Here is a 20,471-nt window from a genome sequence, read left to right on the forward strand (position 1 = left end):
AATAAATTAGGGTTGAGAGGCGTTGAAGATGGGGGAGCCACAAGATGGAGAGATGAAGAGAGGATCAAAAAGATCAAAAGGAGCTTCGTTACATGTGGATCTAATCTGGGAGGTACTCTTACGACTGCCTTCAAAATCTATAGTGCAGTCTCGGTGCATGTCGAAGCTCTTCTCTTCCTTAACCACCCAGCCAGATTTTATTAGGTCCTTCGCAGCTAGATCAAGTCCCTGTCTTCTCATCTTGTTCGAAGTGGAAAGCAAGCTCTTCGTTTTCTCCTTATCACAACAACAACAACAGAACAAGAACCCTGCTGTGGCTCATGTGGTTGACAGAAGTTATTCAATGCTTTGTCCAGATAGGTATTTCTTTTTTAATAGTGAGTCAGTCCATGGCTTGATCTGCGTTGAGAAATCAGGAAACCCTCAAATTTGGAACCCAACTACGAGGCGCTTCTCAACATTACCCATTCCCGCACGTAGCTGGAGAGAGGGCTCGGTGAGCTTTTTGGGATACGACCCGGTTGACTCTACATACAAAGTACTGTCTTTGCCTTGTGGTGAACGTCGTCCTCGTCAGCCTCAGCCTCGGGCTCTTACACTTGGAGGAAACGGTCTATGGAGAGTCATCCAAGGTGTCCCTGAACATGTCCCTTTCCGCCATGGAGCCCTATGTGTTAATGGGGTTCTGTATTATTTAGCCGCTCCCACTAGACCTGAACATTATACTAATCAGTCTCTGGCCTGCTTCCATGTCAGATCTGAAAAGTTGAGTATGATTAAAGTACCATGGAATCTGACTTCTGGTTTTCGCTCCCTTGTACATTGTGGGAATAAGTTAACTTGTGTTATTTCCCTAGGGGATGATATTAATATGTGGACCCTAGAGGATGCAGAGAAACACGAGTGGTCCCACAGACATGTTTGTTTACCTTTTCCTCGCCATAATCCAGTAACCAAAACCCGGTTTACCTTAAAAGGTGTTAATGGTGCTGGTGAGTTTATGTATGTACCAAGAGCTTTGGCGAATCCATTCCATATTATATATTTTGATCCAAAGGGAAACAGCTTCAGAAGATGCGTGGTTGATGGAGTTGCGGATGACCAGTACAGGCGCCAGAATGGTTTGTGGGATGGACCTCTCAGGACCACCTCTGCTTATTCCAATCATGTGGAAACTCTCATGGCATTGTAAGATTTTGTAAAATCAATATTTCTTTGTCTTCCTCACAATAATGGCACTTAATGTTTACAATCAATAGCCTATAGGTTTAGTCTTCTTTTTTTTTCTTGCTTTTGTTTTTCCCTCAGAATAATGCTGTTTCATTTATGCCACTTGGAATGTCTCCGTGAGACTTGTACTTGTTTTCTTTTTTGTTTCCGACGCTTGATTTATGCAATTCCTTTCCAAGAGTATTGACCACCAGGTGGTCTGTCTTTTTGGTTCCTTGCTTAACCGTTTATGATGTATTTTATTGATATTAGAACATAATTATTAAGGATTCTTAGGACGGGGTTCTCAGCAAAATATAAGAAACGTCTCTTAATTTTTAACTAAAAAAGCGAAAAGTCAGTTCTTAAATGTTTCTTAGAGCATAAATATCGGTGTCCTTAGCCCCATATCTTAGATTATTTGGGCTCAAATTTAAATCAAAAAGGCCTAAATACTGAAGAAACGGAGCAGATTGTCCTTAATTAAGAAGTTTTTGGTTGCGTCCTTAACGCCACACGTCATCTTCTCAAAGCCTCTGAACCACTTCCCCTTCCTCCTCCTTCTCTTGCCACTTCCCCTCCTCCTCCTTCTCTGGCCCTTCAGTCACCAACCTCTGAACCACCACCACCGCCTTGCTCCGCCTTTCTCAGCCTCAGGTCTCTTTCACTTCCAAATACGTCTCTGTTCTCTATGATATCGAGGAGAAGAACACTTTTGTTAAGAGCAGTGTTGATGTTTCGCCGCGTATTCAGCTGAGAGCTCTTCATAATGTCAAGGTAAGACTCTACTGATAAGAAACAAAAAAAAACACTTGTTTACGAGGCAAAATTGACGAAGTGGGAGTAGATGTGGTGGTAGCTTGTCTTTCTATGGAACAGAACAGCAGTTTCTGTGTTTGATTGTGGATTTGTTTTTTTTTCTAATTAAAAGATGTTAACTTTGGTTTCCCTTACTATTGTGCATCTGGAATTGATAGAAAAGAACATCAGTTTCTGTTTTTGATTTTGTATATGTGTGTTCAATAGGAAACTGGCACCATTGGTTTTGGTTTCTGTGTTTCATTTAACTGAATTATTTATGAGGCTAATCTACATTGACAAAGTGAGTGTACATATGGTGGCAATTTGTCATCAATGGAACAGAACAACAGTTTTTGTGTTTGATTTGTGGATATGTTTTTCACTGAAAGGTGTTGACTTTGATTTCCTTTCCTATTGTGCACCTGGTATTAATAGAGTCTGAATGTTTCTAAGTGGGAGGAACTATATATCAGAAAGTCTGAGTGCAGTTCAATCAAGTAACTGTTAGTAGCTATTGAAACTTGCAGATTACGTTTGTAGGCTTTAGATTCACTCCTTGATTATTGTTGGTTGCTTGCTACTTTGTATTTGTCGATATAATGTGTCACTAATACTAGTGTATGTTTGTTGCAGGCGCAACAAGGAGAGGCTGCTATGGAGGCAAATCTAGCTGAACCTGGCTATTCCCTCCAGCTTTCATCACCCGTTCCTATTGGCTACGTGGGTACCACCTCTTCTATTTGGTGTGTGTGGATGTTTTTTGCATTTGCAGGAGTGTGGTTGCTAGTACTTTGCAGCTTGTTATGTTTAAGTGCTTATTGTAATGTCTTGCGGGTTTCTCATCCTATTTGTTTAACCATATTTGTTCTTTTGTAGTGCTTATGTTTAACCATATTTATTCTTGTTTAACCTAAGAGATTACAAAATGTCCTACCAATAATCACTACTTTACTTAAAGTCTCTTAACATTGTCCCTAACTATAGTATAACAATAAAAAATACTAAGGACCACCTAAAAAGTCCTATTGATAATGATGCTCTTATATTCCTCTAAAAACCCCGTCATAAGAACTCCCCATACAATGTTCTAAATATTTGTAAAAAGAAAAAAAGGACTGTCGAAAGTGGCCTTTCGTTTCCCAATATAGTTTTATTTAGACAAGGAAACATATACATTACCAATCAAAACTTCTTTTGAAGAACCGTACCCATAACTGTGAATCGCACACAAAACCATCTATATTGTATTCACAAGTGCTCATTGAAGCTTTATCATTGGGACGAAGATCGATTGAACTCTATGGAGTGCTTTCGGATATCGCCACAATCTCTGCTCTCTTTTCTTTTTGTCGTTTCAGTTTCATCAAGAGGGAATTAAATGGGCCGGCGGACTCATATGCTAAATTAATCTTGCATTCGGGCCCAAGGCTTTTGTAATTCTTAAACTCTTTTATTTGAAAGTTTTATGTTGTCCAAAAAAGAAATTGTATTCACACCTAACGGAAAGAAAAAAACTAATTTTAATCAGAATGCAGTAAAATTATGAATGAAACAAATATTTGGAGATTGGTTGGCTGTATCAGAAAAACTAAAACAGTGTTCTTGTTCATTCCTATCATAATGCTTTATTACTACACAGCAAATTCAACAGCTCTGCTTTCTTCATCTTTGAAATTCCTTTAAGATCCCTTGATTTTGCTATGGCTCTAAGTTCTATCAACTTTAGTGCACTCAAGTATTCATATTTTAAAATACAAGTTTTGTTAATTTTTGATTTTATTATTTGCTTACAATATATAATCTTAATTTAATCATATGTAAAACTTTAAGATTAAAAAAACATTTTTATTAAATGTATATTTAGTAATATATATGTATATATTTAAAATTACAATTGTGAAATATTCTTTAATTTATATCTTTTTGTTAAAATATATTAAATCAAATTTTGCAAATGTAAGAGAAAATTTTGTTAAATATATAATTATAAAAACGTAAAACTAAATAATTTTCTAAAATTTATGGATATTAAAAATAAACTAATAGTATTGGGATTAGAAAATTACATTTAAAAACTGTATAATTTTGAAGAATTGTTTTGCTAATAATAATTAGGATAGAGATAGATAAAGAACAGATTAGGGTTGAGCGGCGAGCGTTGAAGATGGGGGAGCAACAAGATGTAGAGATGAAGAGAGGATCAAAAAGATCAAAAGGAGCTTCGTTACATGTGGATCTAATCAGGGAGGTACTTTTACGACTGCCTTCGAAATCTATAGTGCAGTCTCGGTGCGTGTCGAAGCTCTTGTCTTCCATAACAACCGTGCCAGATTTTATTAGGTCCTTCGCAGCTAGATCCTATCAAACTCCCTGTCTTCTCATCTTGTTAGAAGTGGAAAGCAAGATGTTCGTTTTCTCCTTACCACAACAACAAGAACACAATTCGAACAACAACAACAACCCTGTCGCTGTGGCTGACAGAAATTATTCAATGCCTCGTCCAGATAGGTATTGCTTTTTTAGTAGCGAGTCAGTCCATGGCTTGATCTGCGTTGAGAAATTAGGACACCCTCAAATTTGGAACCCAACTACGAGGCGCTTCTCAACATTACCCATTCCCGCACGTAGCTGGAAAGACGGCTCGGTGAGCTTTTTAGGATACGACCCGGTTGACTCTACGTACAAAGTACTGTCTTTGTCTTGTGATGGACGTCGTCGTCCTCGTAAGCCTCGGGCTCTTACACTGGGAGGAGACGGAGCTGGTCGATGGAGAGTCATCGAAGGTGTCCCTGAACATGCCCCTTTCCCCTTTGGAGCCCTATGTGTTAATGGGGTTCTGTATTATTTACCCGCTCCCACTAGTCCTAATCAGTCTCTGGCCTGCTTCCATGTCAGATCTGAAAAGTTGAGTATGATTAAAGTACCATGGAATCTGACTTCTGGTTTTCGTTCCCTTGTTCATTGTCGGGAAAGTTAACTTGTCTTGTTTCCTTAGGGGATGATCTTAATATGTGGACCCTAGAGCATGCAGAGAAACACGAGTGGTCCCATAGACATGTTTGTTTACCTTTTCCTCGCCATGATCCAGTATCCAAAACCCGGTTTACCTTTAGAGGTGTTAATGGTGCTGGTGAGTTTATGTATGTACCATTAGCTTTGGCCAATCCATTCCATATTATATATTTTGATCCAAAGGGAAACAGCTTCAGAAGATGCGTCGTTGATGGAGTTGCGGATGAACAATTCAGGCGCCTGAATGGTTTGGGGGATGAACCTCTCCCGATCGCCTCTGCTTATTCCAATCATGTGGAAACTCTCATGACATTGTAAGATTTTGTAAAATCTTTCTTTTTTTTTCTTTCTTATTCTTCCTCAGAATAATGGGCACTTAATATCTCCAATTGAATAAGCTATAAGGTTTCTTGCTTTTTTTTTTTTTCCCCCTCAGAATAATGCTATTTCAGTTATGCCAATTGAGAATGTCTCTGAGAGACTTGTGCTTGTTTTATTTCTTTTTGTTTCCCTCCGAATAATGGGACGCTTGATTTATGCTATTCCTTTGATGGATTGTCAAAAGTGGCCATCTGTCTACCAAGAAAGTATAAACTCCAATTTCAACAAGGAAACATACCATAACTGTGAATCGCACACAAAACCATCTCTTGTCTTCATATCTAGTTTGAATCCAGCATACTTGTTCTGCCTTCTTTTCTTTTCAACTTTTCATTTTTCCAAAGGTTTATGCATCAGTGTTGTAATATATACATGCAACAATGTTAACCGAATGAAGAAAGTGACTTCAATTTCATAACTCACAAAGAACAGTACAACTTTGCTGTTGGAAGCAAAAGGGAAAACTCTAACTAATGGAGAAAAAACTAATTTTAATCAGAATGCACTAAAATTATGAATGGATATTTGGAGATTCATTGGCTGTATCAGAAAAACTAAAACAGTGTTCTTGTTCATTCCTATGCTTTATTACTACACAGCAAATTCAACAGCTCTGCTTTCTTCATCTTTGAAATCCCTTTAAGACCCCTTGATTTTGCTATGGCTCTAAGTTCTATCAACTTCAGTGCACTCAAGTCTTCATCTTTCTCAGTTTCTTCCTCAGCATTGATAGACTCATCATCACCTGCTAATTCATCTACAATGACATCATGATCCTCATCCTCCTCATGGTAAAATGACTCTGGTTTCAGCTTTGGCTCTGATTCCAGAAGGGCAAGTCCTGGTTCAGATTCAGGTTCATAAACAGGCTCGGGCTCGTATTCAGGTTCATCACGTGAATCTACTTGATCCTTTTTCTGAGTCCAAGTCACACTGTAACTTGACGCCTCATCGAAAATGGCCTCACTAGAGTAACTGGACTGAGGTTTATGTCTCGGTACAGGTGAATTGCGCCTGAAGCTTGAGGCTGGCCTTGTAAAACGTGTTGCATTATGATCCCTGTTTCGCGAATCAAAATGATTGGAACTGTGAACCTGTCTTTCAGCATCATCATCATCATCTCCTTGTAGCTGCTTTTCAGAATCAAAGTTGCTAACGTTCTTCTTGCTCTGTTCTCCTAAGTGCTTCCTCAGTAACTTAAGAAGAGAGTCCACAGTCTCAGTCTCTTTGCCTCCCTGTCCTTGAGAAGCTTCTTCAGTCTTCTTATCTTCTTTCTTGGCAGCAGCTCGAGCTCGGAGCTGAGCTTGAACTCTCTTCTTAAGTTATAGCCTATAGGTTTAGTCTTTTTTTTTTCTTGCTTTTGTTTTTCCTTCAGAATGCTTTTGTTTTTTTTTGTTTCCCTGAAGCTTGGATGATTGGTAGAAACTGCAGGAGCCGAGCCTTTTTTTTAAAGCAATCATGTTTTTACTTTCAAAATTAAATCTAAAACCAAAACATTATAAAAAGAAATATATCATTTTTAGAAAACACTTTCTCTAGAAATTTTATTCAGTGCTCTGAAAATTCTTTACATCAAAATAAATTAAAAGTAAAATCTAAAGCCTAAATCTTAGAGCAAAAAATAGAAAACCACAGCCTAAATCTATGAGATTCCTTTCCAAGAGTATTGACCACCAGATGTGGTGGTCTCTCTTGTCTGTTTGGTTCATCCAAATTATAACAAAATTATATACAAAAATTAAAGTAGTTAAATATCTGAATCCAAACCATGGGTTTTAACTTTTAATTGATATAAGAATTGGGTGCAAATAAATTGATGGATAACGATTTTTCTAGAACCCAATCAACAAAAAAAATTCTAATCTTATATAATAAAGTAAACTTTTTTCTCTCTATGGGGGGAAAAATGCCATGTGGCATTCTCTTTTTAACCATTAAAATATTTTTTCAACTTATATTTAATGAGTTTTAATTGGTGTTAATTGTGAAATGCATTGAATTTTTAAACTTTATTTCATAAATTTCCACGAGTTTATAACAGTGTTTTGAATCCGATCCGGATCCGCGGTTGAACCAGTAGATTTGATGACCTAATGTAAATCGGATTTTTTTTTGACAACAAAATTTAATTCATATTAATCGGATTTAGGTTTTGTAAAAGATCCAAAATTTAAGAACCAAAGAAAAAATATTTGATGGAATTGTAGTATTTTATAAAACTATTATTTGATGTTTAAAAAACATTTTAAAATATTAACTTTAGTTTTTATATATTTATTTTCATTGCTAATATATTATTATATAATAAATTTAATTCATATTAATCAGCAGTTGATCATTTGACCCAACGACCCGGTAAATCGTCTGGTTCAGTATCCAAATAAAATTTCAAAATATTGCTTCACAGGATTTCTTAGAATTTGATGTTGACGATGGAGAATAAGACCTCTACGATTCTCCTTCTTTAACACAATCGACGTAACCATTCATTAATCCAGAAATCCCACTCATCCCACTCTCTCATATTGAATACTTATTTAATTCATGCTTCTTCAGCTTCATTGCGTATGTATAGACGGTGTGAGAGATCGGGTGGGAATTCTTTTACTTTTTCCATTTAAGATCATGTCGAAGTACCAGTTTCATTGCTCGGAGTTAAAGACAAGCCGTTATAGAGATGTTGTTAAGACTAGGATACAACAATTTTGGCAAGCCTGAAATGTTAAGAAAGAGGCAAGCTGTTGGGGTTGATATGTTATTGATTGATGGGAAGGTAGGAAGATTTGGTGAAATGTTCCACTCCGGTTAAAATAGAATTTATCCATTAAATAGATGAGTTACCAAACATTTATATTTTTTAGCTAAAAAAATATATTTAAATTATTCGTTGTTATTTTCAAATAAGGGTAGACAAACAAGAATTTCGTTAACAGACGAACATAATCTTCCATTATAACAAAACTAATATAGAGAATAAATTTATGTTTCTTATTTTAAAATACATATGTTTTAGAGGCCTTCAAACTAAACTAACACATACAACTCGCACCTCCATATTTAAAAAATAAACGTGGTAATCTGAAAAATATATATTAATACTCATCAATTAGTTTACCAAAAATTGATACTTCACGCTTATTTTTTAAAAAAAATTTATAAAATATGAAACTTATTCTATCTTTCTATTCTTTGAACTACATATATTAGTACAAGTTTAATAGTTCATAAGTATTCTAATAATTAATAATATAAGTATGTTCTCTAAATAAAATATCAACTTTGCTTTATTTCTAATTAAATTAACTTTGTTACGACTATCAGTTTTTTATTCTATTTTTATTAAATCAATTAGTAACAACCACTTATGTTATTTCTCTTGAACTAAACAATTTCAAACAAAGTAATATACTACGTTTGTTAACCACTATCAAAAATATTAGAAAAATATCATTTTCTTTTAATATATTTTCATATTTTTAACATATTCTCTTTACTAAGATCATATAATAAATTATAAATTCATGTAAGAATAAACATACAGACTCGGCGCGTAGAGCCGAAAAACCACTAGTAAATATATAAACCAAAGTTAAATATCTGAATCAGTTATGTAGTAAACCAAGTCGTGACTCTAAACTATATATTTTATTTTATTTCCGTGATTTTATATTTTTCTAACAAAACCACAATTCCACATTTCCTGTCTAAAAATATATAATCTCATCTAGATACGGACATTTGCTGTCTAAAAAATATTATATGTCCGCGAAACAAAAACCACGCGGTTCCAACTCGGGGTTTTTGTGCACACGTGAATTGAATATTCCTAATTGTGGTGTACATGGTAACATTCTACTCCCTCTGTTTCATAATAAGTGTTCATTTGAGTTCATTTTTTTGTTACACAAAGAATGTCATTTTACAATTCTAATATAAATTATATTAACTTTCAGCTGAAAATTAATTGCAAACTACATTGATTTTATAAATAATTTTATTTATCTAAAATACTATTGGTCAAAAAAGTATAATTAATTACAACTTACATATATTTCAACAACTTTCTTAATATGTGTGAAAAATGTCACAACGACACTCTTTAAGAAACAGAGGGAGTATAAGTTTAGTGTACATAAGTACCACATTGAATATTTGTGTACCTTTTGTGTATATGTGTACAGTTTCACATTGTAAACTGGTCGACGATCTCATGTCCATATATAAACCATATTTGTATTTCATAACAGTTTTCGGATCTCTATCAAAACATTTTAGTTTTTCTTGCTTTTTTCGTACTAGAAGATGTCAAACTATGTTGTTTGTTTAAACAAGCAAGATAAATATATTAAAATGAAATATTTACTAGATATGAATGATCCAATTATTGTTCTTGTCATTAATTGATAGGGTCCCTCCTCAAAGCTAAGAGATTTGTGTAGACAGAAATACAAAACACAAGTTTGTTTTGGCAAAATTCAGTCTGCCCTTTTCTTTGTTTTTTTTTTATTTATAAAAGATATGGAACTACATGTTTCTACAGTTAGGGAAGCAACTAAACAACTAATTAACGTGAAAAGAGCACATGCGATACTCTTATCCTTTATATCAGGAACAGAGCATTTGACAATTTAATTGTTTGCAATATCAAATATTAAAAGAAACATAGAAGACATAACAAACTAATGTCACTTGCAGTCTCATCATGATGAAAACTAGATAGAAAGACAATTAAAAGTAAAAACTAACATCAAACAACTAACAAAAATAATATTAATTCAGAACTAGTAACAAAACTAATGAACAATGTTGTTTACATTGTAAACATACTCTCTATTAATGATAATTTTGGATGCATGGTTTGAATTTTTGTCATTATTGTTTGAAACATCATTATCATCATCATCTCAAAGGTTATCATAGTTAAGAGATTTAAAGTATCTAAAGAATTTTAAGAGAGAAGTTAGTAACTTCACAAACCAAATCATATTAATAAACTCAAAAGTTCAGAAAGAAAAATGAAAACAAGCTACACAAAATGAAACTGCAAGTCTCTTATGCCTGCCACCAAGCCATACATATTTTTTTGTGAAGTTCTTAAAAGGTAACTAGTACCCTTTATTCCTTTAATTCATCTTCTTGCTAAATAACAAAACAAGCAAGTTAAACCGCATAACTAGCTTTGCTAGGTAGTCTCATGAAAAGAGAACTTTTCCTTTTCGAAATTGATTTATTTTCAGAAATTTGAATATTCATAGCCAACAAATCATCATTGATAGGACTAGGGGGTGGGCATCAGGTATCCGTTCAGAATTCGGTTCTGGATTATTCGGATTTCACGTTTTCACGGTCAAATATTTTAGTCTCATTCTGATATTTCTAAATTTTGGTTCGGGTTTGGTTCAGATCTTTGCGAGTTCGGATAACCCATTTAAATTATTTTAAAATTTTTAAAAATTTTCAGATACTTTAATTTTCTTAAAATCTATAAACAAAATATTATATTCCATATAAATTTGAATAACATATGTCAAATACATAAAAGTAACATATAAATTGATTTGGTTTGACTATTATGATAGAGAAAAATAAAAATTTTAAGTATTTTTAGTTCTTTGAATATACTTTAACCATTTATAGATATTTATTTTTGACTATTTGTATATATATATTCAAGGTTTTGGATAACTTAAAAGTACTATATATATATATATTGGATGTTTTTGGTATACATTATATATCTAAAATTAATTAATATAGATAGGTATATAAATCTATTTTGGATGCTACATTCAAATATCTGAAATATTTCGATTAAGATTGGATTTGGTTTTGATTCTTTAAATATTAAAATTTTGAATCCATTCGGATACCTAATCAATTTTGATGCGGATTTTTCGGATTGTGTTCAGTTTGACTATTTGGATATCAGATTTTTTTTGCCCAGCCCCTGGATAGGACTAGACATGTCAATTAGGATCAAAGCCCGCAGTCCGAACCCGCCTGGCCCTAAAAATTACCGAGTTTGGTTTTAGTTTTATAAGCCTCCAAAAAATCTTTTGATCATATTTATAATAAATTTTGTCCTCTTGTATGTTTATTTTAAATTTATATTTTATTATCTAAATCTTATTAAATTCGGTTAGTTTTTAATATTTTTTAAAGCATACAAAAAAGTAAAATATTTTTGATAAAGAAGAAAATTTCAACTCACTTTACTTTTTTTTAAAGAAAAATGTTAAAACTAATATTTTTATAAAATTCATCTATTCTATTAAAACATAAGTACAAAATTAGATTAACCCTTAGTTTTTCACTATATTTACATTGTCATGCCACTGAAGTATTAAATGAAGTTATATTTAAGTATGATTGTCTTTTCCTAATTTAAATAATATATTTAAGCATTTAATGTTTTTCCTAATTTAAATAATAGATTTCCTTAACAAAATCTTAACCAAAATATATTTCCTAATATATAACATATAATCAATTTATATAACATATAAATAAAATATAATTTTTTATATATTATTAGCATAATACTTTCTATATAAGTCCAATTAGTTATAAATATAAGATTTGTTTATATGATACACTGTGATATAATAGACGATTAAATCACAAAATATAATTATTTAAAACTAATATATAAAATCGTTATGTTTTAAAATGTTATAATATCAATTATGTAATACATTTTAATTTACAAATATATATAGTATACCAGTAGCACATAGAAAAAAATTAAAGTGAAAGAAAATATTTATACGGTAACGGGTCAAGCTCTAGAAATAAACAAAAACAGCGCAACATTATTTTTTTTAACAAATTTATTTTAATAGAAATTATAGTTCCAAATATGGTTATATGTTTTATGTATTTATAATTTTATTTTCTTTGTTTTTGAGGGATGCTAAGATTTTTGAATTGGAAAAAATTATGACCCACCTCTATATTATTTTAATTAGGAAATTTAAAATTTATATAAGAATATTTTATTAAAATTTTAATTTAAATTTTTATTATAACTGCAAATATAAATTTCCAATCTAAATTTATATTTAAATATTACAAATACATTATTTAATATTAAAAGAAAAATTTAAAATATAAAATAAATATCCGCCCGGTCGGACGGATCAAGATCTAGTATGTATTAAAATGGTAGAAACGACGATGACAAATTATTTTTGGAAAAACCCAAAAAATCATATAGCCCTATAAAGACCGGACCGGACTTTGAATTCTAGACTCAAAATATTTCTGGTCCAGACCGGACTCAAATATATACGGGTTTACTGGGTTTTGGTCGGGCCAGCCCGAATTGACATATGGAGATAGGTCTCTCCAAAAAAAAAAACTGTAAAAAGTAATAAATAAAAATGTTAAGAAAAGTAAGCTGGACGAAAAGTAAAAACAAAAGAAAATCCGTTGAATGAAGAATTAAAAAAAAAAAAATAGCCCAGCCGTCATCGAACCCGCGCCTCGGTAACGTGACAGGTCAGTTACTCTACCACTAAACCACTGGTGCGTTGGCAACTCTTGAGAAGCCAATATTAAAATTAGAATTAACAGATACACTTTTTTTAAAATCGCAAGATATTTTCTGTTTCGGCGGGGAGAAAAGGCGGCGACAGTTACAGAAAGATCGAGAAGCGGTGGTGCGACGATGACGACCTTTCAGAGCATGGCCATCGGTGAGAATCTGCTCCTCGGTATCTCAGAATGTGGCTTCCAGAAACCTACTCGAGTTCAGGAGGCTTGCACGGAAAAGATCGCCGGTGGAGAGAGTTTGTTCGTGACGGCGAGATCCGGCAGTGGGAAGAGCGCCGCCATAGCCATCGCCGTCATTCAGAAGGTTAACGCGTCGAATCCAAAGTAAGTAGTAGTCATGTTAGGTTGGTTCGACACTTTATACGAATCCCTAATCGTGAACGATAAGAGTTTAGTAATCTGTAGCTGCTTTATTGATTGATGTATATGCGAAACGCTAAACACAAGAAAGTGATCAAGATCACATGTTGATCCTGATCGCTGATCTCAGGGCTATCATCACCCTAATCGTGAACGATAAATTGCATGAGTAACCAAACGAGAACTCTATTTAGAATCTCTCTGAGATCCCTAATCTCATGGAATGTTTGTTTATTATAAAAATTTCAGGTCCCTAACCATTCCCTTGCTGCTTGTTTGTCTCAGGATTCAAGTGATCATACTTTCAGCTAGGTTCAAGCTTGCTGTAGAACTGGAGAAAGCAATCCAGCAGCTTGGAAGGCACAAAAACGTCAGAGCACATGCCATGTCTGCTGGTTCGCCCTGGATGCAAGGAACTCAGATTCTCATTGGCGTCCCCAATTTTCTTTTAGAGAAGATGAGGAGCGGAACTGTTAATGTGTCTAATGCACATGTCATCATTGTCGATGATGCTGAGGAAATGGATCGATTCTCTGGAAGCATAAATGAACTTATCAATTTCACATCTGCAAACATCAACCAGGTCTGCTTCCTTGGTTCTACTATACCCTCAAGTCTTGTCGCACATGCAAGGGATTTTGATGTTCACATTGATGACATTTCTGTGGTTGAGAAACATGTGAGTTGTGAATACACTTGTCTTGAGTTCTACACACATTGGCTCACTTTGGTTGTGATTATTCATTCACTGTCTTTGTTTTTTTCTTGATCTCTTAGAAGGACGTTGAACATTACGAATATGAAGTGAAAAATGATGTTGAGAAGATGAAGAGGCTGCGTGAAATCCTGATGGTTAACGACAACGCAATCATCTTTTGCAATAGCAAATCAACAGTACGTATTATCTCTGTCTCTTGCGAAAAAAAATAAGTTTCTTAATGTGTCCCTGTTTTCTCTTTCTTTTTCCATAGGCGAGGTTTCTACATTCTGCGTTGGAACTCCCTGATCATGTGTGTGCTATGATGGATGGGGAGCTTCTCCCTAGGAAGAGGGACATCCTCGTCGACAGTCTGCGGTCAGGTGATCTCAAATACCTCATCACTACAGACGTCGAGTCCTCGAAGCTCAGAGTAAGTGGAGCTTTGAATAATATTTTTTTTTTCTTTTTGGTATACTTTCCTTTCCTGTGTTTTATTATTTAACCTTTCTGGTTTGGTTACAGGCTTCTCTCGTCGTCATGTATGATATCCCCACCTGCCTTGAGGTCTACATGGACCGCTCTCACCGGGTCTGTCGCGGCAAGGCAGTCTCTTTGGTCAAACCATCAGATAAAAGCCGCATGAAGCTGATAAAGGACACCCCAAGGAGTGTGTGAGGAGTCATCTCGAGATTGGTCAATATCTGTCAAAACTTCTATTTTCGTTTTTTTTTCTCCCTAAAGACTGGTGTCTTTCTTGTTGGTACTCAAAATATTTCCACGTTTCTCACTAAAGATACATTTTGTGATGTTAAAAAGGATAAACTCAATCCATTTTAATTGATAAAAAAATTGGGTTTAAACAAGTTGATGTAAAATGGGTTTTCTTCATCCAAATTATATACAAAAATCAAACAAGTTAAATATCTGAATCCAAACCATGGGTTTTAATTGATAAAAAAATTGGGTATAAATAAACTGATGGACAACGAGTTATCTAGAATCAAATTAACAAAAAAAAATTCTAATAAAAATATAAACCAGAGTTAACCAAGTTAAATATCTGAATCAATTATGTAATAAACCAGGTCGTCACCCTTTGATTTTATATTTTTCTAACAAAACAACAATCCCACATTTGTTGTCTAAAAAATATATAATCTCATCTAGGTCAAGCCGGATTTTGTTGGGTCTTATTCCCATCTGTTCTTAAATATTTAAATCCAACTAGATACTTAATATTTTTTGGTTTGAGTTTGGATCGGATCATGTCGAATCCGAGTAACTTCAGGTCATTTTTTCTAATACCTGTCAAAAACTGCAATTTTTTTGGGAACTTAATGGTTCCAGCTTAGTTCTAGGTATTTTGAACATTTTCGGATAAAAATGGTATATTTCAGGTCGGTTCCTCCTAATTTTGGATCCAATTTAGTCATATCAAATTGGTTTTCACCCATGTATTCAATTTGTACCATCTAATCTATTAAAAGTTGACTATAAAATTAGATTACCCCTTAGTTTTTCATTATATTTTACAATCTCATGCCACATATGTATTAAATGAAGCTATAGTTATGGATCTTTTGTCCTTTTCTATTTTTATCAAATTATTTCCAAAATCAATTTTAAACTAAAACAACTATTTAGTTACAATTTAGTGCCACTTTAAAACTACATAATCCTAAATATTAGCATTTATTATCATTTTTATCAAATTACACAACTAAAATACATATTTAAATTGATTTTGAAATTAATTAATAACTAATTAATAAACATGAAAAAACCAATTGATTTAGATATCCATTTAATAAATTTAGAATAAAATATTAAACTTACCATAATATTTACAACTTATTAAATCATTAAATCATTGCATTAAATCATTCAAACTGAGTTTGGTGAGGCTATTAAGCTAAAAATATGAATTTAAGCTCAGTTCTTGTGAATCTTTGAGGTTTTAAAGATAACTAGATTCGTGTTCGCGCTACGCGCAGATTATATGGTTATATAATTTTCTTTTAAGTTTTATATAATAAATATATGCTATCATTTGATAAGTTTATCCTAAAGAGTACTAATTTACAAAGTTTGAGCATGGAAACTAGGTAGACACCTAGTTATCCTTCAATTAATGTTTTGTTGATGTTCTTTGACCTTAAACCATATTTACAGCACATTTTTAGACCTATTTACAACACATCTTTCATGAGTTTAATATTTGCAAAAAGAAATCTAAAGCGAATTAGTGTTGTGATTTTTGAATATATCAAAAAGTGAAAAATAAATAATAGATATTTATTTGAGAAATTTGTGATTTTATTTAGAGAAGTATAACATAAAATAAAAAATCAGAAGAAACAATGTCGGCAGTGTGTAATACTAAAAGTAGTTTTTATTATGAGATTAATGTGTAAATTTTAAAAAGCGTTCAACTTAATTTAAACCCAACGATTGAGCATTTTGTTATATTTTTAAAATTTTAAATTATTGTATGTGAAAATATGTACTCTTATTGAAGTAGAACGCTGTCAAAGAATTGTTGTTTTTATTTTGTATTTATTTAGATTTGGTTAATTACTGAATAATTTAGGTTAAGAAAGAACTTCACAAGTCACTTCTTACTACATGGCAATATCTTGATATAAGTTGTTGGGAAAAGTATCTTTCCTAAAAGATGAGCACAAAAAAATACTCGTAATAAAAAAAAGGCTATTATAAATGATCAAACACAATAAGATTACATATCTCACTTGAATCCTATGCTAGCTACTACATACACATATATTCCCATTTCTTTCTGCTAAAACTACATTAGACAATATATAACTTCATTTCACTAATCAGCAATGGATCCACAGCTCTTGGAAGATGCACAAACTACACTTGCAGAAGGCACCCATCAACCTCATTCCCTGCATCAAGTGGGATTCAACATTCAAGTGGAGTTGGTACAGTTGGCAGAACTTCTAGTGAGACAATCTTATTAACAGTTATAACCTGGATCTTGCCAGTGGTGTTGTAATCAGACACCTTGATCCTGAAATTATGTGTTTGCCCAATTGTGTGGACTAAAGCCTGGGGACAGTAATCTCATGGCCAGCACCAAATTCTTGATTAGCCTAAAAATTTTCAAGGAGGAATAAAGTGAGTTTTAATGGAATGGGAGAAGGTTTTAAGTTGACGGCTAGTTACCTCAGAGTAGTTGTCAACCAATTCTGCAGCATGCTTCCCTGTCAACTCATGTCCTGCATCACCAAGTAAGACGAAAACAGCCTGTTCATTATTGTCGTAGACATAGATCTTTGCAAGGTACCTGCAAAGAAAAGAACACAAATACCAAATTCTAAAGTGATGAAACATGAAGTTGTGAGGTTAGAGTTCATACTTTTCTACACCAGCAACGTTAGTGTTGCCACACTTAGCGCACATCAGCAAAGAAAGGCCTCTGGTGGCCTTACTTTTACAACCGCTGCAGGCAATACAATACCACGAAGTGTCATGCTAAACATCATCAAATGTGACTAATGGCCATGTAGACGAAAAGAGCTTCCTGTGACAGGTTAAAAGATAGTGATTTACATTGCATGCTTCTTTTTTACTGAGCTATCTTAAGCTCTTATTTTACTTTGGCATATTCCTGCTTGATGTAAGCAAATATTTTCCCATCTCAGCCCTATTAATCTCGTCTGCATAACCCGCTTAGCAATCTCTGGGTTAGAACTCAACCTGAGACAGTTTACAAAACAAAATGTTTGCAGGTTCACTCAAGAGAGACTGAATAGAACATTACTTGAAAGTGACAAACACAACACTATTGTCTCTAAAATTACTAACCAGTTTATGTAGTCAATTGTGGGCTGGACATCTTTAACTAAATTCTCTATTTTTGGTTAGAGCTTTCGAAACACATGTTAGTGACACTGTTTCATGGATGGCCAAAAATTCATAAAGTCAAGATGCACACAGAGTGCTTGAACTACAACGTAATTCTATGTTAGACATGAACATGAACTTTATGAGATAACAAATGCAACTTAATTTTTTCAGAAACTATCAATCATGGATATAGAGGCTGCGTGAAGAGCAAACTAAATTAACGTAAGACATTAACCTGAACTTGATGAGTTCTGAGCAATGAAATTCTAATTTACAAAGGAAAAATCATAAACTGAGAACATTGACACAGTTTATTTCATGTTTGAATTGATGTGGCGAAACAGGGTTGGTTAGATATCACGCTCCAAGCAAAATGTTAAAATTGGATTAGGAACGTTTTTTAAGTTAGTATTAGCAGTGGGTTGGTTAAGCTAAAGTGGAAAATTACCTGCTAGACGTTTTGAGTTCACGATTGTGATCAAAAGATCCGTGGGACTGTCTTTCATTGGGTGTGAGTTTCTTGTAAAAGTCTTTTGCAGCTTGGTCCCCAATGTACATCTTCATAACAGGTCCACTGCAAAATTTTATTGAAAACATGGTAAGTAAAGTTTATTGAAAACATGGTAAGTTTTATTAATCTGTCATAGAGAGTAAATTTTGCCGTATGGGAGGTCGTGATCAAAATAACAGAAAGCAAATACTCTTTTGATTGCGAATGAACCAAAACCCAACGCATGGTTGTTATTTGCGCTTCATCAAGGACTGTCCAAGCACAGCCTCAAGTGGCCAACAACATCTACAAAGTTGTTCATGAAGATTAGTAGAGAAATGTGATAAAAAAAATCAACACTCAGAGAAACAAATTAAGGTGGAATTTACTTTTTTATTAATAAAGACAGATTATCGTAGAGGTCACCCCTCAGACCACAGTTAGCTTGGAAATTGTATGGAACCTGAACCTGTCTGGAGAAAAACAGAGGTGGATGTCATCAAGGCTGGAGAGAACAGAGTGTGCGAGAAAGAAACAGTTAAACTCTGATCAGCAACTCAATAAATATCCTTGCTTTGAGCAGCGTCAATTATAAAGTCCTTGCATCACCTGTTGGGATTGTGTGAGCCTATGTCCAACTCTATTTATCCGATTAGTACGATATTGTCCATTTTGGGCCTAAGAGGCTGGCCCGCACGGATTTACTTTTTGGGCTCTTTCCCAAAAGGCCTCGTACTATTAGAGTTAAACATCTCTTTATATTAGAGTCTCCTTTGTCTAATATCCCATGTGGGACTTAGATTGACATCTCACATTCTCCCCCTCAAACTAAGAACCACAACTCATCTCTTGTGTGTTTCCTAATCACAGGGCTTTCCTTTGAGAATGCTTCTCCCACAACATCACATGTTCTATGATCTTCTGACGTTTCTGCAAACAGACCTTTTTTTTCCTCTTCTACCCGTTCTTACTTAAAGAATATTTTTGGTCTTTCTTGCAGATCATCGTCAAACCGCTCTGATACCAATTGTTGGGATTGTGTGAGCCCATGTCCAACTCTATTTATCCGATTAGTACGATATTGTCCACTTTGGGCCTAAGAGGCCTTCCCAAAAGGCCTCATACTATTAGAGTTGGACATCTCTTTATATATTAGAGTCTCTTTTGTCTAATATCCGATGTGGGACTTAGATTGACATCTCACATCACCGTCTTCTGTCGGAGTAAAAATCAATCGGTTTTAGAAAGACCGGTTTAAACAACAATAGAAGAAAATTGCAGATAAGAACTCATACATGTTCATCAATGAGGAGGAGTTCTAACCCAATAAAGGTCCCACCTTTAGCAATGTTTCTTGCCTCCCAGAAACGGACTAACCGAAGCTCTGATTCATATTGTCCTGGTTAGATGTCGTTGAAATACATGATGACAGGAGATTTGGCGGTGGTAAGATGAGACTGCATGGTGAATTTCATGGCATAGCAGAGTAGTTGTTTTTTGATTCAGGATGGATTTAGGTTTAGAGATATATAGGAGAAGTATCAAGGGGAGGTAGAACAAAACATTGAAGAATAGCTTTAATTTTGTCATTGATTGAGAAGGAAACGTGTAAAATGGTAAATAAAGGAGTTCAATGTATAAACATAATGTTCTAGAACATTTCACACTTGTCTTTTTCTAATTAAACGAGTCACCTTAAGCAAAACATTTGTCATTTACTCAATTTTGATGGATGATTGAAATTAAAGAATAAACTTGCCAATGAAGTAACAAAAAACTTGGTGAGGAAGTCATGAAAACTTGATGAAGAATAGCTTTAACATTGTCATTGATTGAGAAGGAAACATGTAAAATTGGTAAATAAAGGAGTTCAATGTATAAACATAATGTTCTAGAACATTTCACACTTGTCTTTTTCTAATTAAACGAGTCACCTTAAGCAAAACATTTGTCATTTACTCAATTTTGATGGATGGTTGAAAATTAAGAATAAATTTGCCAATGAAGTAACAAAAAACTTGGTGAGGAAGTCATGAAAACTTGATGATGAAGCTTAGGTCCTTCTCCCCACCTATAAATAGATGTCTT

At 33.8% G+C, this 20,471-nt stretch overlaps 4 protein-coding genes across 5 annotated transcripts; 3 read left to right on the forward strand and 1 right to left on the reverse strand.

The window, feature by feature from the left end:
* LOC108845431 (putative F-box protein At1g47730) lies at positions 1-2,966 on the forward strand. Its single transcript, XM_018618643.2, has 2 exons — positions 1-1,188; positions 2,644-2,966. The coding sequence occupies exons 1-2, from the start codon at positions 29-31 to the stop codon at positions 2,678-2,680; spliced, it is 1,197 nt and encodes a 398-aa protein (XP_018474145.2). The 5' UTR covers positions 1-28; the 3' UTR covers positions 2,681-2,966.
* Positions 2,967-4,174: 1,208 nt separating this feature from the next.
* Positions 4,175-5,340, forward strand: LOC108847264 (putative F-box protein At1g50870). Its single transcript, XM_057006420.1, has 2 exons — positions 4,175-4,919; positions 5,006-5,340. Exons 1-2 carry the CDS (start codon positions 4,175-4,177, stop codon positions 5,338-5,340), a joined length of 1,080 nt encoding a protein of 359 aa, XP_056862400.1.
* Positions 5,341-5,760: 420 nt separating this feature from the next.
* Positions 5,761-8,049, reverse strand: LOC130510076 (rho-N domain-containing protein 1, chloroplastic-like). The gene is made up of 2 exons (XM_057006421.1): positions 8,041-8,049; positions 5,761-6,716 (listed from the first exon to the last, which is right to left on the reverse strand). The coding sequence occupies exons 1-2, from the start codon at positions 8,047-8,049 to the stop codon at positions 5,982-5,984; spliced, it is 744 nt and encodes a 247-aa protein (XP_056862401.1). The 3' UTR covers positions 5,761-5,981.
* A 4,932-nt stretch (positions 8,050-12,981) lies between these two features.
* Positions 12,982-14,839, forward strand: LOC108847267 (eukaryotic initiation factor 4A-III homolog). Of its 2 annotated transcripts, none has more exons than XM_018620467.2 (5): positions 12,982-13,281; positions 13,603-13,996; positions 14,098-14,211; positions 14,289-14,447; positions 14,540-14,839. In XM_018620467.2, the coding sequence occupies exons 1-5, from the start codon at positions 13,073-13,075 to the stop codon at positions 14,690-14,692; spliced, it is 1,029 nt and encodes a 342-aa protein (XP_018475969.2). In that variant the 5' UTR covers positions 12,982-13,072; the 3' UTR covers positions 14,693-14,839. The 2 variants fall into 2 exon arrangements, with proteins under 2 accessions (XP_018475969.2, XP_018475968.2); XM_018620466.2 differs by having other exon boundaries at positions 12,984-13,281; positions 14,095-14,211.
* Positions 14,840-20,471: the final 5,632 nt, after the last annotated feature.

The sequence above is a fragment of the Raphanus sativus genome, chromosome 3, assembly GCF_000801105.2.
Source record: "Raphanus sativus cultivar WK10039 chromosome 3, ASM80110v3, whole genome shotgun sequence".
In the NCBI taxonomy this organism is placed as follows: domain Eukaryota; kingdom Viridiplantae; phylum Streptophyta; class Magnoliopsida; order Brassicales; family Brassicaceae; genus Raphanus; species Raphanus sativus.